The 21089-nt window shown below is 51.2% G+C and overlaps 7 protein-coding genes across 7 annotated transcripts; 3 read left to right on the top strand and 4 right to left on the bottom strand.

Moving 5' to 3' along the window:
- Nucleotides 1–29: 29 nt before the first annotated feature.
- ARB_02905 (uncharacterized protein) lies at nucleotides 30–995 on the top strand (the record flags this gene model as incomplete). The annotated part of the gene is made up of 1 exon (XM_003010820.1): nucleotides 30–995. The coding sequence occupies one exon, from the start codon at nucleotides 30–32 to the stop codon at nucleotides 993–995; it is 966 nt and encodes a 321-aa protein (XP_003010866.1).
- A 140-nt stretch (nucleotides 996–1135) lies between these two features.
- On the bottom strand, nucleotides 1136–1575 carry ARB_02906 (LEA domain protein; the record flags this gene model as incomplete). The annotated part of the gene is made up of 2 exons (XM_003010821.1): nucleotides 1136–1302; nucleotides 1371–1575. The coding sequence occupies 2 exons, from the start codon at nucleotides 1573–1575 to the stop codon at nucleotides 1136–1138; spliced, it is 372 nt and encodes a 123-aa protein (XP_003010867.1).
- Nucleotides 1576–2970: 1395 nt separating this feature from the next.
- Nucleotides 2971–4110, top strand: ARB_02907 (uncharacterized protein; the record flags this gene model as incomplete). The annotated part of the gene is made up of 1 exon (XM_003010822.1): nucleotides 2971–4110. One exon carries the CDS (start codon nucleotides 2971–2973, stop codon nucleotides 4108–4110), a length of 1140 nt encoding a protein of 379 aa, XP_003010868.1.
- Nucleotides 4111–5481: 1371 nt separating this feature from the next.
- Nucleotides 5482–10987, bottom strand: ARB_02908 (LipA and NB-ARC domain protein; the record flags this gene model as incomplete). The annotated part of the gene is made up of 8 exons (XM_003010823.1): nucleotides 5482–8870; nucleotides 8984–9662; nucleotides 9724–9958; nucleotides 10018–10104; nucleotides 10142–10296; nucleotides 10354–10580; nucleotides 10620–10703; nucleotides 10792–10987. The coding sequence occupies 8 exons, from the start codon at nucleotides 10985–10987 to the stop codon at nucleotides 5482–5484; spliced, it is 5052 nt and encodes a 1683-aa protein (XP_003010869.1).
- A 1186-nt stretch (nucleotides 10988–12173) lies between these two features.
- ARB_02909 (uncharacterized protein) lies at nucleotides 12174–13175 on the bottom strand (the record flags this gene model as incomplete). The annotated part of the gene is made up of 2 exons (XM_003010824.1): nucleotides 12174–12744; nucleotides 12832–13175. The coding sequence occupies 2 exons, from the start codon at nucleotides 13173–13175 to the stop codon at nucleotides 12174–12176; spliced, it is 915 nt and encodes a 304-aa protein (XP_003010870.1).
- Nucleotides 13176–13443: 268 nt separating this feature from the next.
- ARB_02910 (uncharacterized protein) lies at nucleotides 13444–15849 on the bottom strand (the record flags this gene model as incomplete). The annotated part of the gene is made up of 1 exon (XM_003010825.1): nucleotides 13444–15849. One exon carries the CDS (start codon nucleotides 15847–15849, stop codon nucleotides 13444–13446), a length of 2406 nt encoding a protein of 801 aa, XP_003010871.1.
- A 1452-nt stretch (nucleotides 15850–17301) lies between these two features.
- ARB_02911 (uncharacterized protein) lies at nucleotides 17302–19968 on the top strand (the record flags this gene model as incomplete). Its single annotated transcript, XM_003010826.1, has 2 exons — nucleotides 17302–17504; nucleotides 17577–19968. 2 exons carry the CDS (start codon nucleotides 17302–17304, stop codon nucleotides 19966–19968), a joined length of 2595 nt encoding a protein of 864 aa, XP_003010872.1.
- Between the last annotated feature and the right edge of the window lie 1121 nt (nucleotides 19969–21089).

Genomic DNA, 21089 nt, shown 5'->3' on the forward strand with positions numbered 1-21089 from the left:
AGAGAAGGACTCTACATACAGACCCTAGAATGCCTAGGTACGAGGAAAGCCATCGATCTCATCGACGCAAATCTCGGTCCCCATCTTCACATTCCCGTGAGGATCGAGGACGCCCCAAATCCCGTGGCTCCAAGTCACAGAGGCACCGATCTTTAAGCCCGGACGGCAGGAAACGCTCCAGAGGCCCTCGAGGACGGAAATCACATCGTTATAGGAGCCGGTCAGTGGACTCGAGCGACGCATCCCATAGCCGTACGAACCATCTCCGAGAACCGCGTCGGAAAAGCCGTGATCGCAGACGAAATGACCGGGATGGACATCGATCGCACAGACGCCGTGAGGGCAGGGAGCGCTCAGCTTCTCCGTCTAGAAAACCATATAGGCGCAGTCCTTCACCTCAGGTAGGCAGGAGATCTGATAAACCGCTCCCATCCCAGCAGGACGCATTCTCAAAGACGCCCCGTGACGGGTCTGGCCAGGCAACTCCGGTGGGCGAGAAGGAGAAAGAGAAAGCCAATTACGGGAATACGGGGCGTCTAGCAGCTGATACCAACACTGTTAGATCCAGTGATGGGACCACTTCCATTGTTTTGAAATACAACGAGCCTCCAGAGGCCAGAAAACCTCCAGCCAAAGACGCCTGGCGATTATATATCTTCAAGGACGATAATCTGCTGGAAACAATCGAGTTGGGAGATCGAAGCTGCTGGCTGATTGGAAAGGAAAAGCTAGTTGCAGACTTGCCTATCGATCACCCAAGCTGCTCCAAACAACATGCCGCTATTCAATTCAGATACGTTGAAAAACGGAATGACTTTGGAGATCGAGATGGCAGAGTTCGTCCGTATCTCATTGACCTAGAAAGTGCAAATGGGACTACCGTCAATGGAGATCCAGCTCCAGCCAGAAGATACATGGAACTTATGGATAAGGATGTGTTAAAATTTGGACTAAGTACAAGGGAATATGTACTCCTTCTCCCGCCTCCTAGCTGATGGCCCAACATACATGCCTTCTCTACCCTCATTAAGAAACACACGGAATAGACAATATCGGTCCATATAGATGACATGACGTGTTCCCAATTTGCAGCCATGACATGCGAGAAATCATCAACTTTTTGCCCTGACAACCACTATGCCTTGCCAGAGAATTCTTCCTCCTTCTCAGCTGCCTTCTGAGCGGCTTCATCCGCTATGTTGGATGCCTTCCTGCTTGTCTTTCTGGCAGCATCTTGTGCTCCATGTTCCGCATCTTTCGCTGTGGATCCTATGGAATGTTTTATCTTGTTCGTTGCGGCCTCTGCAAAACGAAACTTATCAGCCTGCGTCTTAATGCACCAGGGTGTGAGTAATGTCTTCAAGACGAACCTCCTTTCTCGATTCCCTTGACAGCAGCATCTGAAACGAGTCTGTCGGCTGCCTTCAGGGTATCCTTTGTTGCCTCAATAGGACCTTTCTGATGTTGTGGTGATGTCGAGAAGAAGGCACGGCTCAACTGTGTCCTTCTGATGAAGACGGTGGAAGGCTTGATGAAGCGCGAATTGGCAACAACAGCTCTAGTGACAAAAGACATATTGTATAGAATTAAGTGCCTATATGGGGGGATGGACGTTAGCCGTTGTGGTTTATTCCAGACCTGAGTGTAGGCTCAAGATGTTAGACTTACCTAAATGTTCAACTCCTGATGAATATATGATTACGGTTGAAAGATAGAATCCATCTCTTAGAGAGTCGGAGATCTACTCATCTCTTATATACTTCATAGCCTACACAACTCCTCTTCGCCATCTTCTTTTGAGTTGGGTTGCCTTGCTTTCATCTCCCTGTTTCTAACGTCATATCTCCATCTTTCATACCGGATTTGCTTGCACGGGACTACGTAGAACCGTCCCGATGGACTAACCACAATCCTGACATGAATTAACCTGGCTTAGTTTTAAGTAGTTCGTAATTATAAATAACAGCTACAGGTCCCTTACTGGTTTCCATGAAACAATGGTCTTGATAGAACCATGGCGGCTACGAGGGGGTGGTCCAGCGGCTAAGTACTTGATTATCTAATCACTGTCTCGGCGCGTCGGCAGGATAAATATTTTGGCGGTTAATTGTGCACGGACCAGTAGCTAAACCTCCCGAGGTCCTCAGAACAGACGCAAAAAGGCATTCACAGGCTTTCCTAAAGCCATCAAAAAGATATCAGAGACAACTAAAGCAACATCCATGGAATGCGGAATTAAAGGCAGGATCCTTGACGAAAGGAATGCGTCTCATACGTGATGATGATGCAAAATCCCTGTCTCAGAGACCCATTTTCTCACCCAATGAAAACCGTTATATCAGAACGACTGAGCAAAGATTTAGCAGGGGGAAGATATATTTTCGACTGCTCAACTTCTGGAATGATAAGGTCGCAGAAGGTCGCAGCCTAAGCGCTTACCCCACAACGACCCCTCGGACTTAAATCGTACCGTCCTGCATTTCTACGTGTTTTGCGGTCCAAAACACGTACATTCACTGTGCCCTATGCCTAAGCCAGTCTCTGGAAGACTCTCACGCCGCAAAAGACAAGGACCTGAGGATTGTGTTGGTCAACGCCCATCAAAACGACCGAAGATCAACCGGCGTCCGCCTACATTTTGGGATAATCTATCGAGGATTTGGTTAACGAGAGACGCGCTTGAGGAGCTAGACCGACGAAACAGCGCTTCTATCAGTTCAGAACCACCTCGATCCAGACAGCGACCAGTCACACGTCTCCAAGAGAAAGAGAGGCGTCCTCATCAGAAGCTTCCTTCCGGCACTATATACTCTGGTCCCGCGACTTTAAACGATATCAGACGATATTCTAGAGGCGGTGGCCCTGATCTATCTGACCTCAGAAATGTATGTTACCTACATTACTGTGAGCTATTAGTTCGTATGCTAATGTGCTCCCTAGTTTCCGAACCCTGAACGACTTTTTCACCCAATGAGTACTAATAATCTGGATCGCCGGAAGAGACGCGCAGAATCCCCTTCAGGCTCCGCCGCGGAAGGAAGCAGTACCAATAAGACCGCAAAATCTTCCAGCACCTCAGCCTACAACCGCAATTTCGAACAAAATCTGATTGATAATGGCATATACCTACCTGGATATAAGTATCCTAATGGCCATAGGCCAGCCAAGCCTAATAACTGGGTAGAACTTAATGAACGTTTGGCACAACGTCGATCTTCCCTCTCGCCTTCGCAGTTCACTGAGGATGACTTTGAGGAATTTGTTGATAAAGATATGAATATTCGGAAGGAGAAACCTATTGGCCGTTTTGCTGTTTCCATTATTGAAGGCAATGTTGACGATATGATGACTATGGGAGAGGACTATCCATTTTCGAACCTGGCGCCCCTAACAGATGGTACTTTGGTAAACGCAAAGCCAGATCATTTCTTTGGTGCCCGGCCTGAGCAGCTCGAGTCTCGGATTCGCAAGGATCTTAGTTCTTATATTGTTCCATCCTCACAGGATTCTCTCCCTATACTCCCGAACTTCTTCCTTGAGACCAAGGGTCCTGACGGGTCCCTTATGGTTGCTACGAGGCAAGCTTGTTACCATGGGGCATTGGGTGCTCGAGGTATACATAGGCTTCAGAATTTTAATCAAGACGAGGAATCGTACGATAGAAATGCCTATACGATAACCTCGACGTACCACGGCGGTAATCTGAAGATCTATACGACCCACCTCGTTCCCAGAGCGAACGGTCGCCCCGAGTATATAATGACTATGGTTAATAACTGGGGCATGACTGGAAGCGTCGAAACGTTCCGACAAGGGGCATCGGCGTATAGAAATGCTTTGGACTGGGCAAAAGAGCAGCGAGAAAGGATCATAGAGGCGGCAAATGAGAGGCTTGCCAGACTCGAGTCAGAGGCTCTCACATCTGAACATGTTTCTGAGCCAACAGCTACTCTGGGGAGCTCTCAAACGTCGGCAACGTCTGATGAAACCGAAGTTCAAGATACTGCATGGAGCTTTGCACAGCCTAATGATGCTGGTGGCCCTGCAGCTTCTAGTAAGTCTGATAGCAGACAAGCAGACCGCCCGGGTGGCGGCTCTCTTGCGAACTAGGACATTTGAATGCGTATATATCCATATTTCTCTACTCTTAACCTCTTGTGTATGCACTCCAAAAATCTATGGCTGCGTGAGATGAATGATGAATGTGATGAATCTACTGCTATATCAACCCTCTCAACTAAGAGTCTAGTACATACGACCACAGGAAGTGGAAAACAGAGCTTCCCGTCCGCTCAGCTGTACTTAAGCCACTTGCCGGTCGGTTAGTAGTTGGGTGGGTGACCACCAGCGAATCCCGACTGCCGTATGTTTTTTGATCACCCATTTTTTGCTGCTCTCTCCGGCAAGGCGTCCTTGCTGCTTTTTTTCACTCCTTTTACCTTACGCTCCTCTGGATGTACCTCAAGGTACCCCAAGTCACCCGAATTCACCCAAAATCACCCGAAGCTGCAGCTGCATTCTCGAATTTATGCCGCCTCTTATTAGTTACTAATAAGTTACTGTTAGTGTTGATTGGCTGCGCACTACTTCCTCGATCCGCTACAACCTTCTTAATTAGCGAAGGCGTCTCCCCCCAGCGCATGACGATATAAACGGCTCGTCTCTATAAGGCATTTATTATAGATGTGGACATCACGTTAGGTAGTTAAGCTCACAGATGCACAATATATTGGTGTATATCCGGAGATGTTGGTCCTCCTTCGTAGAAGGACTAGATGACGTTGATAACTGAATTATTGTTGAAATACTTCCTAGTTATGGTCATTATAAACATGATGGATTATTATATAGTAACAGAACAGAAGCAAAAAGACCCTCCTAGCCTACCGCCAGCAAACTATCAACATACGCACTTCGAGTCTCTCCATGCAGCTCGTCATATCCATCCATCCTGGCCCCAGGATCCATTCAATTCCATATCCACGAAAGAAATATTAAAACAAAAAAAAAAAAAATCTCAATATTAAGAAAACCCGTCGCTTGACTCCCGAAACCACGGCTTACTTATCCGTGGGGGAAATGGTGATGCGCCAAACAAATGCAGATATTTGACTTGAACATGTAGCAAAGGATGATGACCGCACAATGATGCATGGAAAAAGGTAAGGGATGATGTGAACATAAGAGCAAATCAACCGGCTATAAATGAAACGGTAACGATGGCCCGTAACTCCTTCTCCGATGTTATAGTTTAGTGTATAAAGCACTGTTGTAAGCTGATTTTGTTCCGATGTATTAGGGAACACTGTGTATTTATGAAATATAGTGCGTGGTCAGGATAAAACATGAGCGGCATAAACCAAAGGATAAAAAGAAATTAACTGTCGAAAACTTGATGTTTGTAGCTAGTGGTGTGGTTCGGAATGTATCATGGTAAGAATTCTTGTAGTCGTGTATTTGGTCTTGCTCTCTGAATGGTGTTCATGGAGAGCGATGGTGGATGCCTAGGCCGGTCCAGTCTGGTATCTGGGGGGTACTGCCGCTTCTTATCCGGGTTCTTGCTCCTCCCTGACGAAATTGTTCCGCCGCTCGTTGTTGCGGCGGAGTAGCGAAGCCCTGCCGCATCATGTCAGCGAGCTGCTGCGGATCGCTAGCTGTTGGCATGAAGTTGTGGTCAGGATAAGGTGCAGCCCGTGGTTGTGCTTGAGCCTGTGCCTGTGCCTGCACTTGTGCCTGTACTTGTGCCTGGCGTATCAGCTGTTCTTGTCTAAGCGCTCTTTCGGCTCGCTGCCTGGCTGCCTCGACATTGACAGGCTCAAGTTCGCCGAAGCGGATGTGCGGTGGTGTATATTGCACAGGATTGAATTCAACTACACCGCTAATGCCGTCGCCTGTATCAACCATAAAGCCTGGCCCCGTGGTAACATTTGATAATGGTAAAAACTGGCTTTCGTCTAATGTTGGCGTTGTGGTGGCTGAATCGATTGCACATTCACTAGCTGGGTATCTAATTCGGGTGTCTATTCTGGGAATGACTGCAGTCCTGTTGGAATGGGAGAAGGAGGCTGCGCGAGGCGCCGATGCAGACGGTGGGCTAGGTGTGAATCTGCCAGGCTCTGCTTGAAGTGATTGGTGTGATATTCCAGAGTGTTCCCGAGACATCGGCTGAGATGAGTAGCCATGGGGAAGACTGTTTCTGGAACCGACGGCTCGTAGTGGGGGTGGTGTAAATGCCGAGGGTCGTCGTGGTGGCATTTGAGTGATTTCGATGTTCGGCTCATATGGTATCGGCAAGGGATTTGGCCCCATATAGGGAGGACCAACATTGGAGTCGCTGAAATGCTGCTGGTTTGATATTGGAGGCCGCTGAGAATCCTGTTCAATCCCGAAGGGAGAGTTCGGGGTCGTTGGTGAGCCTCGTTCAGATGCAGAGATACGACGAGGGTATGGCAGGCCAGGGTCACTGTGAGTTGACAGGGACAGGTTCATCTCGGCGCCTCCCATCAGGGAAGCTGATAGGCGTTTTATCTCCTCTACATCTGGTAACGGAGGGCTATCCGTGTGCATTGGACGCTGCGTTAGATTTGAACACTGCTGCCGCGATGGTGGCTTCGTTCCGGCATGCGTCGCACCCCCAACAACGGCAGCATAGGAAGGTCCGTGGTTGCTCTTGTTGCTGGATCCGGGCTTGGTTGGCACCCGTCCAGTGCTTGTACCGCTGTTCTTTGAGGATGAAGCTGAGCTATGTTGCTGTGCCAATGGGGCCACCGGTTTACCCGCAGATCCAGCATCAGAAGGCTTCCTTTGGCTGGGGCTGCCCTGGACCAGGATGGAACTGTTCCGTCGAGAGCCATCTGAAACAGAGACAGTAGGAGTAGCTGGTCTAGATTCCCCAAGGTTCTTCCGCTGCTCTCTCAACCGTCTCAGGGGCTCCTTGAAAGCTGACAGGAAACTGCCTCGCTTCTTCCCAGGAGTGCTGGGCCGCTCTTCCTGGGGAACCTTCGGCGTTGGGACTTCAGTGCTATTGGACAGAGATGGGGACATGTCAGGGGCAGCAGCCTCGTTCTCGTTGCCGCCATTTTGAGCCGCATTCTCGGTACCGACATTGGTGTTTCCATGGAGAACCGAATGGGGTTGAACGCTACCCTGCGGAGAGACTATCTCCTGTGGAGAGTCAGTGCATTCGGCTCCCACGTCCCGTTCCCAGGTGGACCTGGTAGATGTGCTGGCTATAGAGTCAGAGAACGACGACATGCTGTTTGTATGATCGAAGATTGATCTCTGGTGGCGGAACCATTCCTGGGATGAGCCAGGTGACCGGTGTCTGATCTCCTCTTCGATGTCAAGCAGCATCTTTTTCAAGCATTCGTGGTGAAGTTCCAGATTGACCTCTGATTTGTCTAGCCTAGCCCGGTAATGACGCATGAGACGCTTTGCATGAGTCTGATACTCGCGGTAGTCCCTGACAAGGCCTGCATTCTTGATTGCTCTGATCTGAGTTGTAGCATTCTTGTAAGAGAGACAGAACAGGCTTGTAGCAATGCCCAGCCAGTACCAGAAATGCTTTGCACCTTCGACAATAAGTTCATCGCGGCAGAAGCCCTGGACGACTGAATGAATCTTAAGCACATCGATTTCTGTTCTTGGTCGGCCCATTATCGCATCCTGACTGGAGGCGCTTTGCGAGTGTGTTGTAGAACGGCGTTCGATACCCCTTCTGTCGACTTCACTAGTAGGGGTAGCTGAGACTTCGCTGTAAGCGTCAAAGGAGCGCTCAATCAGGCCGTACTTGATGAGGATGGCAAACGTGTTATCGATGTGCCTCTCGGTACTACCATATCTTTCCAGGGTCCGGATTTCAACTTTGTACTCTGCCAAAGCCTTGCGGCCGAGATGGATCATGCCAACGGGCACGTTGTGTCCGAAGAAGGATAGGATATAGATTAGCTGCAGGGCTTCGGTGTACTGGTTGGAATTGAGATCCGTCATTATCTCCCTGTATGGTTCAGCTAGGCGGCTGTCAGTCAAGTGAGAGCCGGGTTGGTAGGTTTCTAGTGGTTTCCCACTGGCGTTAAGACGATGACCGAGGGCATGAATGGCGAGTGGCAGACACTCGTAGTACCTGACCAGCTCTCTGGCCTTTTGGGTCTGCCTCGTGTTTGGGGTTGAGATTCCCAGCTCAGTGAAGAGTAGCTGGCATGCGGCCTCTACGGCGAGAGGCTGGACAGCAAGGCCATATGGTTCAAAAAGGCGCTGTTTCTGACGAAGAGTGCGGTCGACGGACGTGTAGATGATGCTAGTATTCGGCTTGAAGGGGAGGAAGTTTTTGAATTCGTTTAGGTCATCTTCGTCCTCAAAGGCGAGGCCGTCGAAGATGAGCAGCCAGTTGTCTCTGCTTTCTAGCCACCGTTTGACATTTGCAGTGTATTTATGGGCCATCAGCCATCTTGGGTCTCGGTCTTCGCGGTCTTCCAAGAGAATAGAGGCAGCAACGGCGATTTCCCATATTCCGTTGAGACGAGACTCCTTGGACTTGCCATCGATCCAGAAAATGCCGCCGGGGTATAATTTATCATGGTCGTACATGTACTGTCTGGCTAGATGGGACTTTCCAGAGCCTGGGCTTCCATGGATAAGAACAGCGGCAGGCCCCAGGACCCGCTTCCTTTCGTCCGATAGTACTCTCCGCAACTGATCCATCTCCTCTTGCATCCCAAGAAACACAGAATTGGGGTGAAAGCCCGGCGGACTTACAGTCACCAGGGAATCATCATTATTGCCTAGCAACAGGGGCCGGTTGACATGGCGGAGAGCTTCAGGGTTGGTGAATATGGGGTCATGCGGTCCCGGTAGAGAGATGCGGGAGAGATCTATTATTATGATTGCACACACAATATCAGCATAACTGGCGCATGTATATAAAGTTTGTCGCTAAAAAAAAGGGGGGGGGGGGGGGGGGGGGGGGGCGGGCAAGACAGCTTACCTAGAGGGTCCTGTGTATCTGCGGAAAGGTCAAAGGCACTGCCAGCGTTAAGTTGCTGAACCTGGAGCCCGGCCTGCATGGCGAGGAGGTACTCCTGCTTCGCTTGCTGCCAACGAGCAACGATGGTAGGGCCGGCAGTAGATGAGTACCGCCGTATGGCCTCTGTGACGGTGTCGTAGCCCGGGGAGTTCTTGTCAGCAAAGCGGCACATGGCACCGTGGTCAGCCTCGATGCCCATGCGCTCAACACCGTCCCAGACGGGTGCGGCGGAGGACTCCTCGACGATGAAGGCTCGGGTGCTGCCTATGTCCATGGGCTTGGACTCGTGGAAGAAGTAGATGTGGAAGCGGTCCATGATCTGGACGAAGTCGCGGTTGATGACTTGGAGGTGCTCGTTGTCGCTCTGCAGGACCTGGACGAGCTGGGGAGAGGTGGAGAGCAGCCGTTTTGGTATGACGGTGTTGATGAAGGACTGCGCCGTGCTGGCGACTTTGGCAATGCTGGATCCGTTGTGCGGCGTCCCCAGGAAGATGATGCCGAACGTCGATACGAAGATGGACCGCAGATGCTGGGTATGCTGGTGGCTGATTCTGGTGTAGCAGCAGAGAGCCTTCTTCACCACCAGGCCGCCCAGGGAGTGGCAGACGAAGACGATGGGCCGTTCGGTCGATTTGGTGTCCTATCGATACCATGTTAGCCTTGGAATCTGTATATAAATAGATAGCAGGCCCGGCACATACACTCCGCAGCGCACACAGGCTGGTGATGAGATGCTCCGCATGGTTGTGCAGCTTGTCCTTCGACGTCCCTCCACTGAAGGCGGCCACATTCGCATCGTAGCCGTAGGTGAGGATCCTGACCTCGAGGCCGCGCAGGGCGCCTGGCAGCAGGTCGGAGGGCCAGAAGACTTCGGGGGGCTTTTTGGTGGCCCAGGTATGGTACGCCGAGCCGTTGAGGCCGTGGACAAAGACGATACTGACCCGTCAGCAGGGTGAATACGCAGACGACAGGCAGAGACAGAGACAGGGACTTACTCGACGGCCGGGCTGGATGTCTGGTAGAGCTGTGTGAGGCCGAACTGCTTGACGGCGACGCCGCGCTTGGTGACGGCGGTCGTCATTCTGCGGCGGACGGCAAGCTGTTCTCTAGAGTCGAGACGTCGAGCCCATGAGCGAGATCAGCGGAGGAGGAAGAGAAGAAGCAGAAGCAGAAGCAGAAGCAGAAGCAGAAGCAGAAGCAGAAGCAGAAGAAGCAGAAGCAGAAGTAGTAGAAGTAGAGGAAGAAGAGATATCGAGGCCAGGGGTGTGGTGTATCTATTATATTATAGGATGAGAGCCGGCGGCGCCCTTGCAGCAGCCTGACACACCCACCGCGCCGTCGATGATCGGTGATGCAACCGCAGTCTTGTGAGCAGCGACAGAAGAGAAACAGAGGCAGAGACAGCGCCAGCAGGCAGAGGCAGAGGAGGCAGAGGAGGCAGAGGAGGCACCCAGGGCGCAGGAGGGAGGGCTCAGCGGTTCTGCGAGCCCTGGAGGGTCAGCTGCGAGTTGCGCTCCGTAACTGACATCACCGGCCTGCAGACCTTCTTCTCCAGCAACTATATGCAAGTTAGTTATCAACTGGCCAGTTAGCTAACTGATGACGGCGCTTTTATACCGATAGGACAATGGGCCACCGTTCTCTCGAAGCTCTTCCGGCGTCTCCTCGCGCTGCCGCCGGCCTGCAAGGGGGCGGGGGATTTCCAGCCTCGTTCCTCCTTGGTCGTTTGCGCATCCCCGGCTCGCGATTGGGGACTCGACCAGGCAGACCAAAATAGTGCTCCCGGGCGCGATTGGCGGGCGTTTGGCCAGCCTTGGATGCTCGCGGACGGGCAGGCTGGAGGCTTGTCTTTGCGGGCTGGGTGGTGGACTCTGCAGCCCTATGCCAGGGGAAGCCTTCCTGGTGGCCGGCGGAGACCTCTTCGGGCTCCCAGGCGAGCGGTGCGGCTGGGGTGATGGAGGGCATGGCCTCGATCGAGTCAACAGGTTACTGGCTATCTATCTATCTATCTAGTTATACGGCATTGTTTGCCTGGCGTTGCTTTTGACTGCCCCATGGATCGATCCGCCTCCCCGAACCACGAGCCAGACATGAGAGTGGACGATGAGACTTAACTCTTTCCAGTCCCCGAGAAACAATTCGACGCTGTTGGCGCTCGCATTCTCCCGGCATACGCAGTGCAGATGCAGATGCAGATGCAGATGCAGATGCGGTTTCGACGGGGAGGGGGGAAACACAACCGCCTGCATCACACAGGATTCTACGGACCACCCAGTATCGACAGCAAGGCCGTCTGTGAAACATGGGCGGCTGTATCATGCAGTGCCGGCTCAGCTCGTGATCTTGGTGGGCGCGGAGAGGGCAGAGATCTCAATATCAACGACGGCCCAGGTCATGTCTCGTATGGAAATGCTGCCTCTATGCACTTCTCAACTACGGCGTCGAGGTCGAGTGGACAGCAAACATCGAGGGTATCTCATGCTCGATGCCATCATACGAACAAGGCCGCCTTGTCAAAGCAAACTCGACTACGCGAGCCAGAGGGCTGAGCAGGATGCCCTCGACGGATATAGACCATGCACTCGAATCGACCGAGGGCAGAGATAGCTAGCTTCGAGCAAACGTCTGGAAGCCCCAAGTCGGCTGTTATCAGAATACGAGAGTCGCTAACAGGAGGCTCAGGAAACGTTGGTGCCTGCATGTCCAACCAAGCAAGGCTGGTGCTTTTGATACACGCTGCCGTCTATTTGATTGATGGTAGTAGCACACATATCCAAACTCCTACCTTCTCCTTGCCGAAGACAACTGCCTTGCATCCATGGAAAGCCCACTGCGAATCACCCGTAGCCTGCACATTCTGCCTCCCATGTGCCTGATGTTCACTTCTAATATACATCACATGGCCCATCTGGCCCCAGATGGTGATGGAATCCGACCCAGCCCATCCGTGACAAGAGGTACATCCTACAGTTACATAACTAGTGCAAGTAGCAATGTAGCAATGTAGCAATGTAGCATATAGCATGTAGGCAGCCCTCGCTGTACACAGATTCATAAGCCATCGTCGTAATTCAGCCATCACCATCGTCATCTCGTCATCGTCAGGTCAGGTCAGCGGTGCATGGCCAGTCAAACTTTTTTTATTATCGAATCACCGTCCCTTAAACGAAGGCTTCCGCTTCTCGGCAAACGCCTTCAGAGCCTCAAATCGATCTTCCGTCTCCACGACACCAAGATACGCCTCGTTCTCTGCCTCTGCGCCTCTTTCGAACCCGTCAACCGCCTTCAGAGCCTGGCCAAGCGCAATCGGTCCGCCTTCACAAATCTCCTGCGCCAGCCTGATGCTTTCGCGTAGAACCTTCTCCCGTGCTTCTCCCGGCTTCCCTGCCTCCTCGGGCGTCACCTCCACCAGCCTGTTGCAGAGGCCGAGGAAGTAGGCTTCAGGGCCGCTGACCCGCCGTCCCGTCAGGATCATGTCCAGCGCGCGGTTCTTCCCGATAAGCCGTGGCAGCCTATACGTGCCTCCTGCGCCGGGAATGATGGCAAGGCGAGTCTCGGGCAGTCCAACGACGCTGGTGCTTCCGAAGACTCGCAGCTTGGTGCACAGTGCCAGCTCCAGTCCGCCTCCCAGCGCCATCGAGGAGATGGCTGAGATGGTTGGGATCGGAAGCTCGTCCAGGTTGGCGAACGTCTGCCGCAGCTGAGCGAGGAACGCCTCGGTACTATCCCGTCGTCAAGTCAGCGGCTCTAGTTCTCGGAAGATTAGGCGGTATTATACAGAGTACTCCGTAAACGAAGCTATAACTCACTCCTGCTTGGTGAAGGTGGCTCGCTCTTTCAGGTCTGCTCCGGCGCAGAACGAGGCATCGACGTTGCTTGCCACGACCAGCGCTCTCGTCGGCCCCTTGCCCTGCTCCGCCTTGATGTCGTCCAGGTGCTTGCCCAGGCTGTTCAGCAGCTGCCGGGAGATCGCATTGCGCGCCTTGGGCCGGTTCAGCAGCAGGACTCTGATATGGCCGGCGCCTGGGGCCGGAATCTGCTGCACATTGATCACTTCGCCGTTCGCGCTGGTGCCGAGCGTAGCATTTCGGCGGATCTGGACGACGGGGAACTGGCGGAGGCTGGTCGGCCGGAACACTCGAGCAGCAGCCATTGTGTGTTGGCGCTACAGTCGGCAAATGGATGGCAAATGCTGGAGAGAGAGAGAGAGAGAGAGGCTGATGCGGATGTTGATGGGGTGACGTTGGTGTTAACTATTCTTCGGGTTTGTATTTATGTTCGTTTTTTTATTACTTTCGGCCGCTTGGCCCGACGCCGAAGACTAGTTAAGTTGTTATTCGAAGTGTTATCGGTATTATTTGTCTAGGTCTGGCATGGATGCTGATACTAATACTGCATTGATATTGGTACATGGATGGAGTCTACTCTTCGTCGTCGTGGTAGTTATACAGCATCTCGTGCTGGATATAAGCATCAACCTCTTCATCCGACGGCCACGGAGCCATGGCCTCAGTCCCGTTCACGAGGCGGCGAGCCTCCTGGGTGAGGGGGTGGGCTTGCCAACGGCCTTGCGGACAGCCGTCTCTGTCCTCTCTCAAGCCCGCCAGGTCGTTTTCAAGAAAAGCCCTGCAGGCAACCACAGCCCGGCGAAGCATCCTGCGACCCCCACGTCGCTCGTTGGTCACCCGCTTGAGCTCATAAGCTTCCGCCTGGAGAACACGGAGAATAGCCACGATGGTTTGTCGGTCTCTGCCACGCCCGAATACCCGGATAAGCGAGTGGAGAATGGAGGGAGATGGCATTACCACTCCGTTCGAGGGCGTGGCATCGTCAACTGACGGAGTGCTGGTAGGTTGCTGTCTCCGGTACAGTGGGAGATATCGGTTAATTTGGCATCTTAGCAGTGAGAGGCCATGCTCTACCATTTCGTCAGGAGTTTGTGTTGTCAAAGGCCGGTCCAGTGTTGCATGGGAAGGCCCTAAGGATAGGATATGAGACATTGCCCTTCCCCCTGCCTTGACGGCATTGGGGTGGAGATGGAGGGTTTGCAGCAGACCTGCGAATCCATTACACATGAGCTGGATACACCTTAGGTCTAGCGCTATGGAGTTGGCCTTCATGTATTCAGCCAGTCTTAGTGTCTCTTCCCAAACAAAGACTCGGTTCACTCCTGGAGCGAGTCCGAGCCTGTGAAAATGGTGAAACGGTCGACTGCCGATAGCCACAGCCTTGAGAAGGTTATGCCAGGCAGACATGTATCGGGGCCTCCGTTGCTCCATGAGAAAAACAGCGTGAGCAAGGGCACGGCCTTGGTTGGGTTCCAAGTCCGAATATCGTGGCAAGATAATCGGGAACATGGCATTCAGAGCTTCTATCCGGTCTGCAATCCGATTCACGGTACTGTGTGAAGCACACCTGCATAGGAACCGGATGACAGCAGAAAAGGTGGCATCATGGATGGAGCTCAGCGCTTCCAGCCTTTCTTTGCCTTGCTGGGAGGAAGGGCTAAACAATGCATAAATCTGGCCCTTACTAAGGCTACTGTGATTGATATAATCCAGTCCCTGCTTTAAGGAGGAAGTATGTCGAAGGATCAAGACAAGCACTTTATCTGGTAGCGGAAAATCCTGTGAAAACGTCTGTTGTAAAAACTCAGGTAGACTCGGTGGCTCGGAAGGTACATATATGAGATCGCGCGGCGACGTTGGCTCGGGATGCACCTCTTTACCGCCATCAGATGGAGTAAAGGTAGAAGCTTGAGATCCAAACTGCTCCAGTCGATTGATTTGCCCGCGGGTTCTCTCGGACGCGATGAGTTTTTCCACGATTTCATGGATGATCTGTTCGGTGAGACGGACATTCTGCTGCTGAGAAGAGACGTAGCATGCCCATGCTTCTCGGAGAGTTCTAGTTGCACGAATACGGGCAGCCCAGACAAGTGGTTCTGAGGGAGATTGGTTCTCTTCTGAAAACTGCCAGCTGGGATCTGGAAGCCTGGTTCTCTTTTGAATTGTCGGTGTTCCATCTGTATCCCAGCCGGCTACAACAGACGCCGCTCTATCCCATTCATCAAAACGATAGCCGGCCTGCTGCATGTGGGCCATAGACTCCATTGCCTTGCTTTTGCTTCCCTCAGTCTTTTCAGCGTCGATTCCGAGCCTGTCTTCCTTCCACGGAGGCCAGGAGACTGCCTTGAAGCTATCCCACTGTCTTTCTGCTTTCGTCATTTTGGAGGCAAGTAAAATCTGCGTAATTGCCTGATAACTCGCTTTGTTGACCGGGAGGGGTGGGTTGTAAGTTTCCATCTCTCGTAGTACGTGGAATACAGCCTTTTGCTGTAATTTAGCCGAATGATACGGTTCTACTCGGCACCACCCTGCCAAACGTTGGATAAATTTGTTGTAAAGCTCTGTTACTCGGCGCGCCTTTTTAGGGCCAAGTTTATCCAGGTCCTTCGTTGATGTTAGATGAGCAAATGAGGATGTAAACATTTCCGCTATGTTGACCAGAGCCCTGGGAGCAACATTGCGTGCCAAGTTGGTTAATCGAACAAGGATGGTCATCGCCAGAGCAGAGTCTCCTTTAATATTGCGCGCTGGTATAGGTTCTGAGTCTTTGGGTGTGGGTGGGAGATCATCTTGAACCATGGAATTCAACAGCCTTCGACACTGCTCTAAGAGGAGTTTGAAGCTAGGTTCGTCGATGTCAACCCGTCGCAAGAGGAACATAAGAACAAACACGGGTACCGCAGTTTCCTCTACCAACTTATGGTACCGCATGGCAGCCAGATATGCATCTGGTGTAGCCAGTACCCATGCCCAGGCCATCACATCGCCCGGAGAATACCCTCTCTTGGACAAATATGCTAATGCATCATCGTCAAACACCGTGAGAAGAGCATTATCTAAATCACTCCCTCTAGTCACATCTGTCCTCAACAATGGGTATATCTGATGCAGATATCTTGCAACCAGGAGCGAATATTCAATGCGTACAGAACGGGTTGCATTTAAGTTAGCTTCCAATTTTGAGGTTATTTTCTCCTTTTCCGCAGATTTCTCAGCCAGACTTGATAGTAGACCTCCATGACCAGCTGAAGTATAAATCCCTGCCTGAATCCGGTGCAGAGCCAAAAGGAGAACTTTGGGGGACGGCGGATAGACCCCAGACGGCTTCGTCTCCCCTATAAGGGTGGGAAGCTCAGGAGAAGGGTAAACTGAGTGCGCAATCCCAGAGGCACCAGGCTGATGTGCAGTACATAGCGTCTGGGTTAGGCTAGTCGGCTAAACGGCTTCTGGTCAGCAGAGTTATAGAAAAATTAAAAAAAAAAAAAAAAAAAAAAAAAAGCATATACCAGGAAACGCACCTTGACATGCTGCGGCACAGGAGTCTGAGAAAGACACGGGGATATCAATGATACCGCAAGTCTTTGGCAGGCATACCGGCGGAAAGAGGACATATAACAGCTCCTCTGAGGATGGGTCCGTAGCTTTAATTGGAGAGGAATCAGCAGCCTGTCTGCAAGAACATGTTACATCGAAGGCACCGGGCACGGTAGCGAGAGTCAGCAGGACATTAATTCGCCGTCAAGAGATGTCTGGATCAATATCAATATCAAAATCAAATGTTGCCGTCGAATATCAAAAAAAAAACTTCGCGATGTTCGTTTTTCGGCCTTGGAGGATGTCCTGCTGAGTCATCATTTCACGTGACAACTCCCAAAGAAGGAATTTGAGATCGCGAAGTTTGAAAAAAAGAAGACGCAGAAAGCAGATTTGACGGCATTTCGTTTCGTCTCAGCAGCATCTCTGAGACTCCTGGCCGACAGCGGGATTGTTCGAGCGACCTCAGGACGGCGGAGACGACGGACGAGCTGCAGTGTGGTTCTGCCTGCACCCCGAACGACTCCCTGGACGCGCTTCTAGTTTTCCTTTTGGTGGCGGACTGCTTGCTTTCTTACCGGTAGGCCGTTCTGCATCATCGCCTGTCTCCGTCCTGCTGCTGAAGCTAACTGCGCGACAGGGTAGCAAGAGCTGTCTGTCGCTGTGCTCTACTCAGATTTAGACCCAGTTGGCCGTGAGCTCGAAGGAGAAAAAGCCTACAAGCATAAGGCCTGGAGGGGGTTTTATCTGGACTGCTTTTCCTGGCATTTTCTCGCTATCAGCCTTCTCGATTCATGCAGGAAGTGTTTCTCTCGCAATTGGATAAAGCGTCGACCGCGCGCGATCTAGCTGTTCTCTCACTTTCAGCTCGCATCGTGGATGATATATTGAGGTGGAATGAAAAGAAACGCTGACGAAGAAACCGTCAAGATGAATGGGAATCCAGTTCAAAGCCCTGAGACGTCAGTCACTCCGGCACCCCCAAAGCGAAAACGCGAAACAACAGCAGAAGGGGAGGCAGACGGAACTGCTCCTACATCTGGAAGCGGCGAATCTGCCTTTCCCGATACTCTCAAAGATCTTCTTCTGGTTCTCTCAAAGTAAGATGTTGACCATCCTGTGGCCTCTCACATTTTTATCTTCTAGTCGCATTTCTAACACTCATATTCTAGACATGACTCTGAACTTGGGATCTTAAGTCGCCCACTTGCCTATGTACCCACTGGAGAGCCTGAGAACAAGCGAGTAAAACGGTCCAAGACGGCTGTCGAACAACAATCCGTTCAGTCCCGGGTTGAAAAGTCGTACTACAATTCCCTTGAACCTTTCCTTCACGATGTCGAACAGTCCATCAACTCGTTTGTCGCAGAGTGTCAGCGACACGATAGTAAGACTCGTCGGTCAACTACACAGGCCTCGCCCAATGAGTCTTCCAGTCGTGCGAACGCCTTCAGAAAGGAGCTAAATAGGCTGGTCCTGAAAATCTCTCCCCAAGCATCGCCATCTACCACTTCGATCAAGCCAGCAAAGGCTGAGGATACGCCTGAACCACTGCCTGGCAATTCTCGTAACGATCGTTTGGCTTTGGCTCTCGTGGATAATACTCCTCATGGAAGACAGATATTCTCGAGCGTGCAGAAGTCCGATTTACCGATCAACGAAACTGCGCTTCCAAAGGGGATAGTAGTTACTAAGATTGTTCCCTTCAATCCTTTACATATGGATGAATCGCGGACCCGAACAAGGACAATCGGAGAGGTATTTGCACCACGACCAAATCTTCCTGTTCTAGAACGGCCTCAGAAACGCCCTGCAGAAAGTGGTCCAACCGTCGTTGAGTGGCTAGATCCTCTCGAAGCCGCTTCCTCGTTACCTAGCAAGCTTCTTGGGAGAAAAGCTTACAGCCAAATATCCCTTCCATCCGGTTCCTGGTTAAACTATGGTTATGAGAATCCCCTGTTATCGGATAATGCCCGCCGCGTGTCAAGACAGGAAGCCATCGAGAAGGAGAAATTCTCAAAAGAAGACAAGTCTCTCTTTCATGCAATCTACTCTTCATTCGCCCCGTCCTTTGATAGTTCAGGCGCAGTCGCTCCCCGAGCTGCCAAATATCAAGCCTGGTGGGAGAAGTCAGGGGCTCGTCGCATGAATGTTTTGTTTAACTTTGAGCAAAACGACGAAGACTCCGCAGCCTCCCTGAAAGCTCGTCCAACTTTGGATCAAGTGTTAGACCCCCAGTTGTTGGATGAGGAAACCCTGTCTGAAGCTGTCGAGTCCTTCAAGCCAGATACGATGTATGTGGATAAAGCAACAGACTCTAAAGAAGCGGAGAGCGATAAGGATAAGGAGAAGAAGGCCCAGGGCGATATTGGAGAAATATTGGATGATATATCAGATCTGCTTCAAACATTAAACTCGTACCGCCAACTCCGAAACCTCGCGCAACAGCCACCGGATAAAAGAGCGGCTGACCAAAGCAATGGGACATTACCAAGCCAAGACCCAACAGCTACTCCGTCCGATGCGGAATACAGCATATACGAAACATTGAAGTCTAGCTTGTCGACGCTGGTGTCTTCTTTGCCTCCATATGCAGTGTCGAAGCTGACGGGAGAACAACTCGCAGAATTGAACCTGAGCAAGAAGATCCTTCTTGATGGCGCTGATTACCCAGGCACTCTGGATGATGATGACTTTACCAAGCAACAAAAACAGGCTGCGCAAATCCAACAAAATCTGGTAAACTCCAGAGGCCATGCCCATGGCCAGGCCCCTCAGGGCCGACCAGCTCCCTACCAAGCCCCAACAGCGCCGGCACCTTACCAACGACAACATGCCACTCGCCAAAAGCATATGCCAGTGAACTATCAACAGGTCCCCCCTCAAGGGTACGCAGGGAGACCACCCCCGCCACCACCCGGACACTACCAACCCGTAAACCCCCAGCCGTACGCACAGCACCCGCCGACCGGTCAACGGCAAGGATACATGCAGCCCCCATACCAACAACCGGCGGCGGCATCTCCCCCTTACAGCAGAAGTGCAATGCTCCAGCAGTTCCAGCGACCTGCATCCAACGGTGTACCTCCTTACCCGCAGAGACGGGCTTCCCCTGCACAAACTCCAACCCAACCATACCCTCATCGTACACCCCAAGTCGCATACCATCAACCTATCCACCAGCCACAGATTAACCATGCTGCCACGGCTCAGAGAATGCCGCAGTCACCACATGGTTATAATCAATCACCACAACGAACACCTTACCTAAACTCACCTACTGGTCACCCTGCTCAGCCACGGTACTTCCAGCAGCAGACACCACAACCCATGCCTTATGCGAACTACCACCCGGGCCAGGCGAACCAGATACACTCTCCATATGCAAAGGCTTCTCCAGGTATACCCTATCCACGGTCAGCCGCTGAACAGGCGGCGATCATGGACCGAAACAAAATGCAACTGCTAGACGGTCGCGCTCAAGCTGTTGCCTCACCTCAGCCAATGCAGCCCAACGGCCAGCCAAATGGGGTTCCCATGGCTACCCCTGGACCATCAAAGTAGATCTTACCAGTTGGGGCAAAGTTTACACTCTGATAGCCTGAATAAGGTTGCTCTACCTTACACCCCGTCTTTCCTACCCTGGCAGCTTGGCCTTTCTGCGACTTTAATCTTGCAGGGCAAAGGAGACCTACCTACAACCACGTCCTTATTCGCCAATGTATCAACAGACCATCTATGCCTCGTTCATCTTCTGCCCCTGCTTTGTCTATCCTTCCATCTCTATTCTACCTTAATTATCCGAGTAGACCACTCGCTGTCCTTCTGCTTTATGTTCTTTTATTCTGCACTGGTGCATGGAGGTATTTAAAAGGGATCTTTAATCAGTCCAGCTTATGGGCTTTTCCAAACACATTCACACATAAATAAAAGGAAAACAAAGAGGTTGAAAACAACAAAAGATCATCCAAGGGCTTGCTTGATTGTTACTTATGTGCTAAATGGGCTGGCTGGACTATATAGTGGAATGTTCTCTGAAGATGGCTTTTGACCGGTGTTTTTCTCCATTTGATCTATGTACTTGTTTTCTTTGCCTTTTTACGAGCCCTCAAGTCAAGGTGAATCGACTCGTATTTACTAATGTTCTCCATGTCTGTTTTAAAGGGATAAGGAGTATTTCTAGTTAATGCGATTAATGCAAGAGAAATATCTCAGGTTCTTCTGCTTGTCTATCTATTCGCGCAAACTAAGGCTTGCACTGTAACACTGCATAGACTTACCCCATCCCTGATAGTTTCATATAAGCGATTGGTAAGAGATACGAGGCATATTCATAGTAGAAAACAAGCTGGTTAATACATGGGTAATAGTAAGGTAGAAAAATACCCCTCGTCTTATGGAACGAGCAGAAGGGCTGAGCTGCGGACACCACAGCTAGTTTATTTTGGGTTAGCGCCATACACTCCCTTACATAGAATCTTACCAGAGGTAAAAAGGTACTTCTTCTCTTCTCTCTTTACTCTTTTACTCTTATTATCTCTCTCTCTATACTTCTTACCTTATAGACTTACTTAAAAAAAAAAAAAAAAAAAAAAAAAAAAAAAAAAAAAAAAAAGGGAAGAGAAAGAAAAGGGGAGATAGAAGAAGGAAGAGGGAGAAAAAAAAGAAGAAGAATTAAATTCTCT

The sequence above is a fragment of the Trichophyton benhamiae genome (assembly GCF_000151125.1).
Source record: "Trichophyton benhamiae CBS 112371 chromosome Unknown Abenha-G-c-338d12.r1, whole genome shotgun sequence".
NCBI classification, from domain to species: domain Eukaryota; kingdom Fungi; phylum Ascomycota; class Eurotiomycetes; order Onygenales; family Arthrodermataceae; genus Trichophyton; species Trichophyton benhamiae.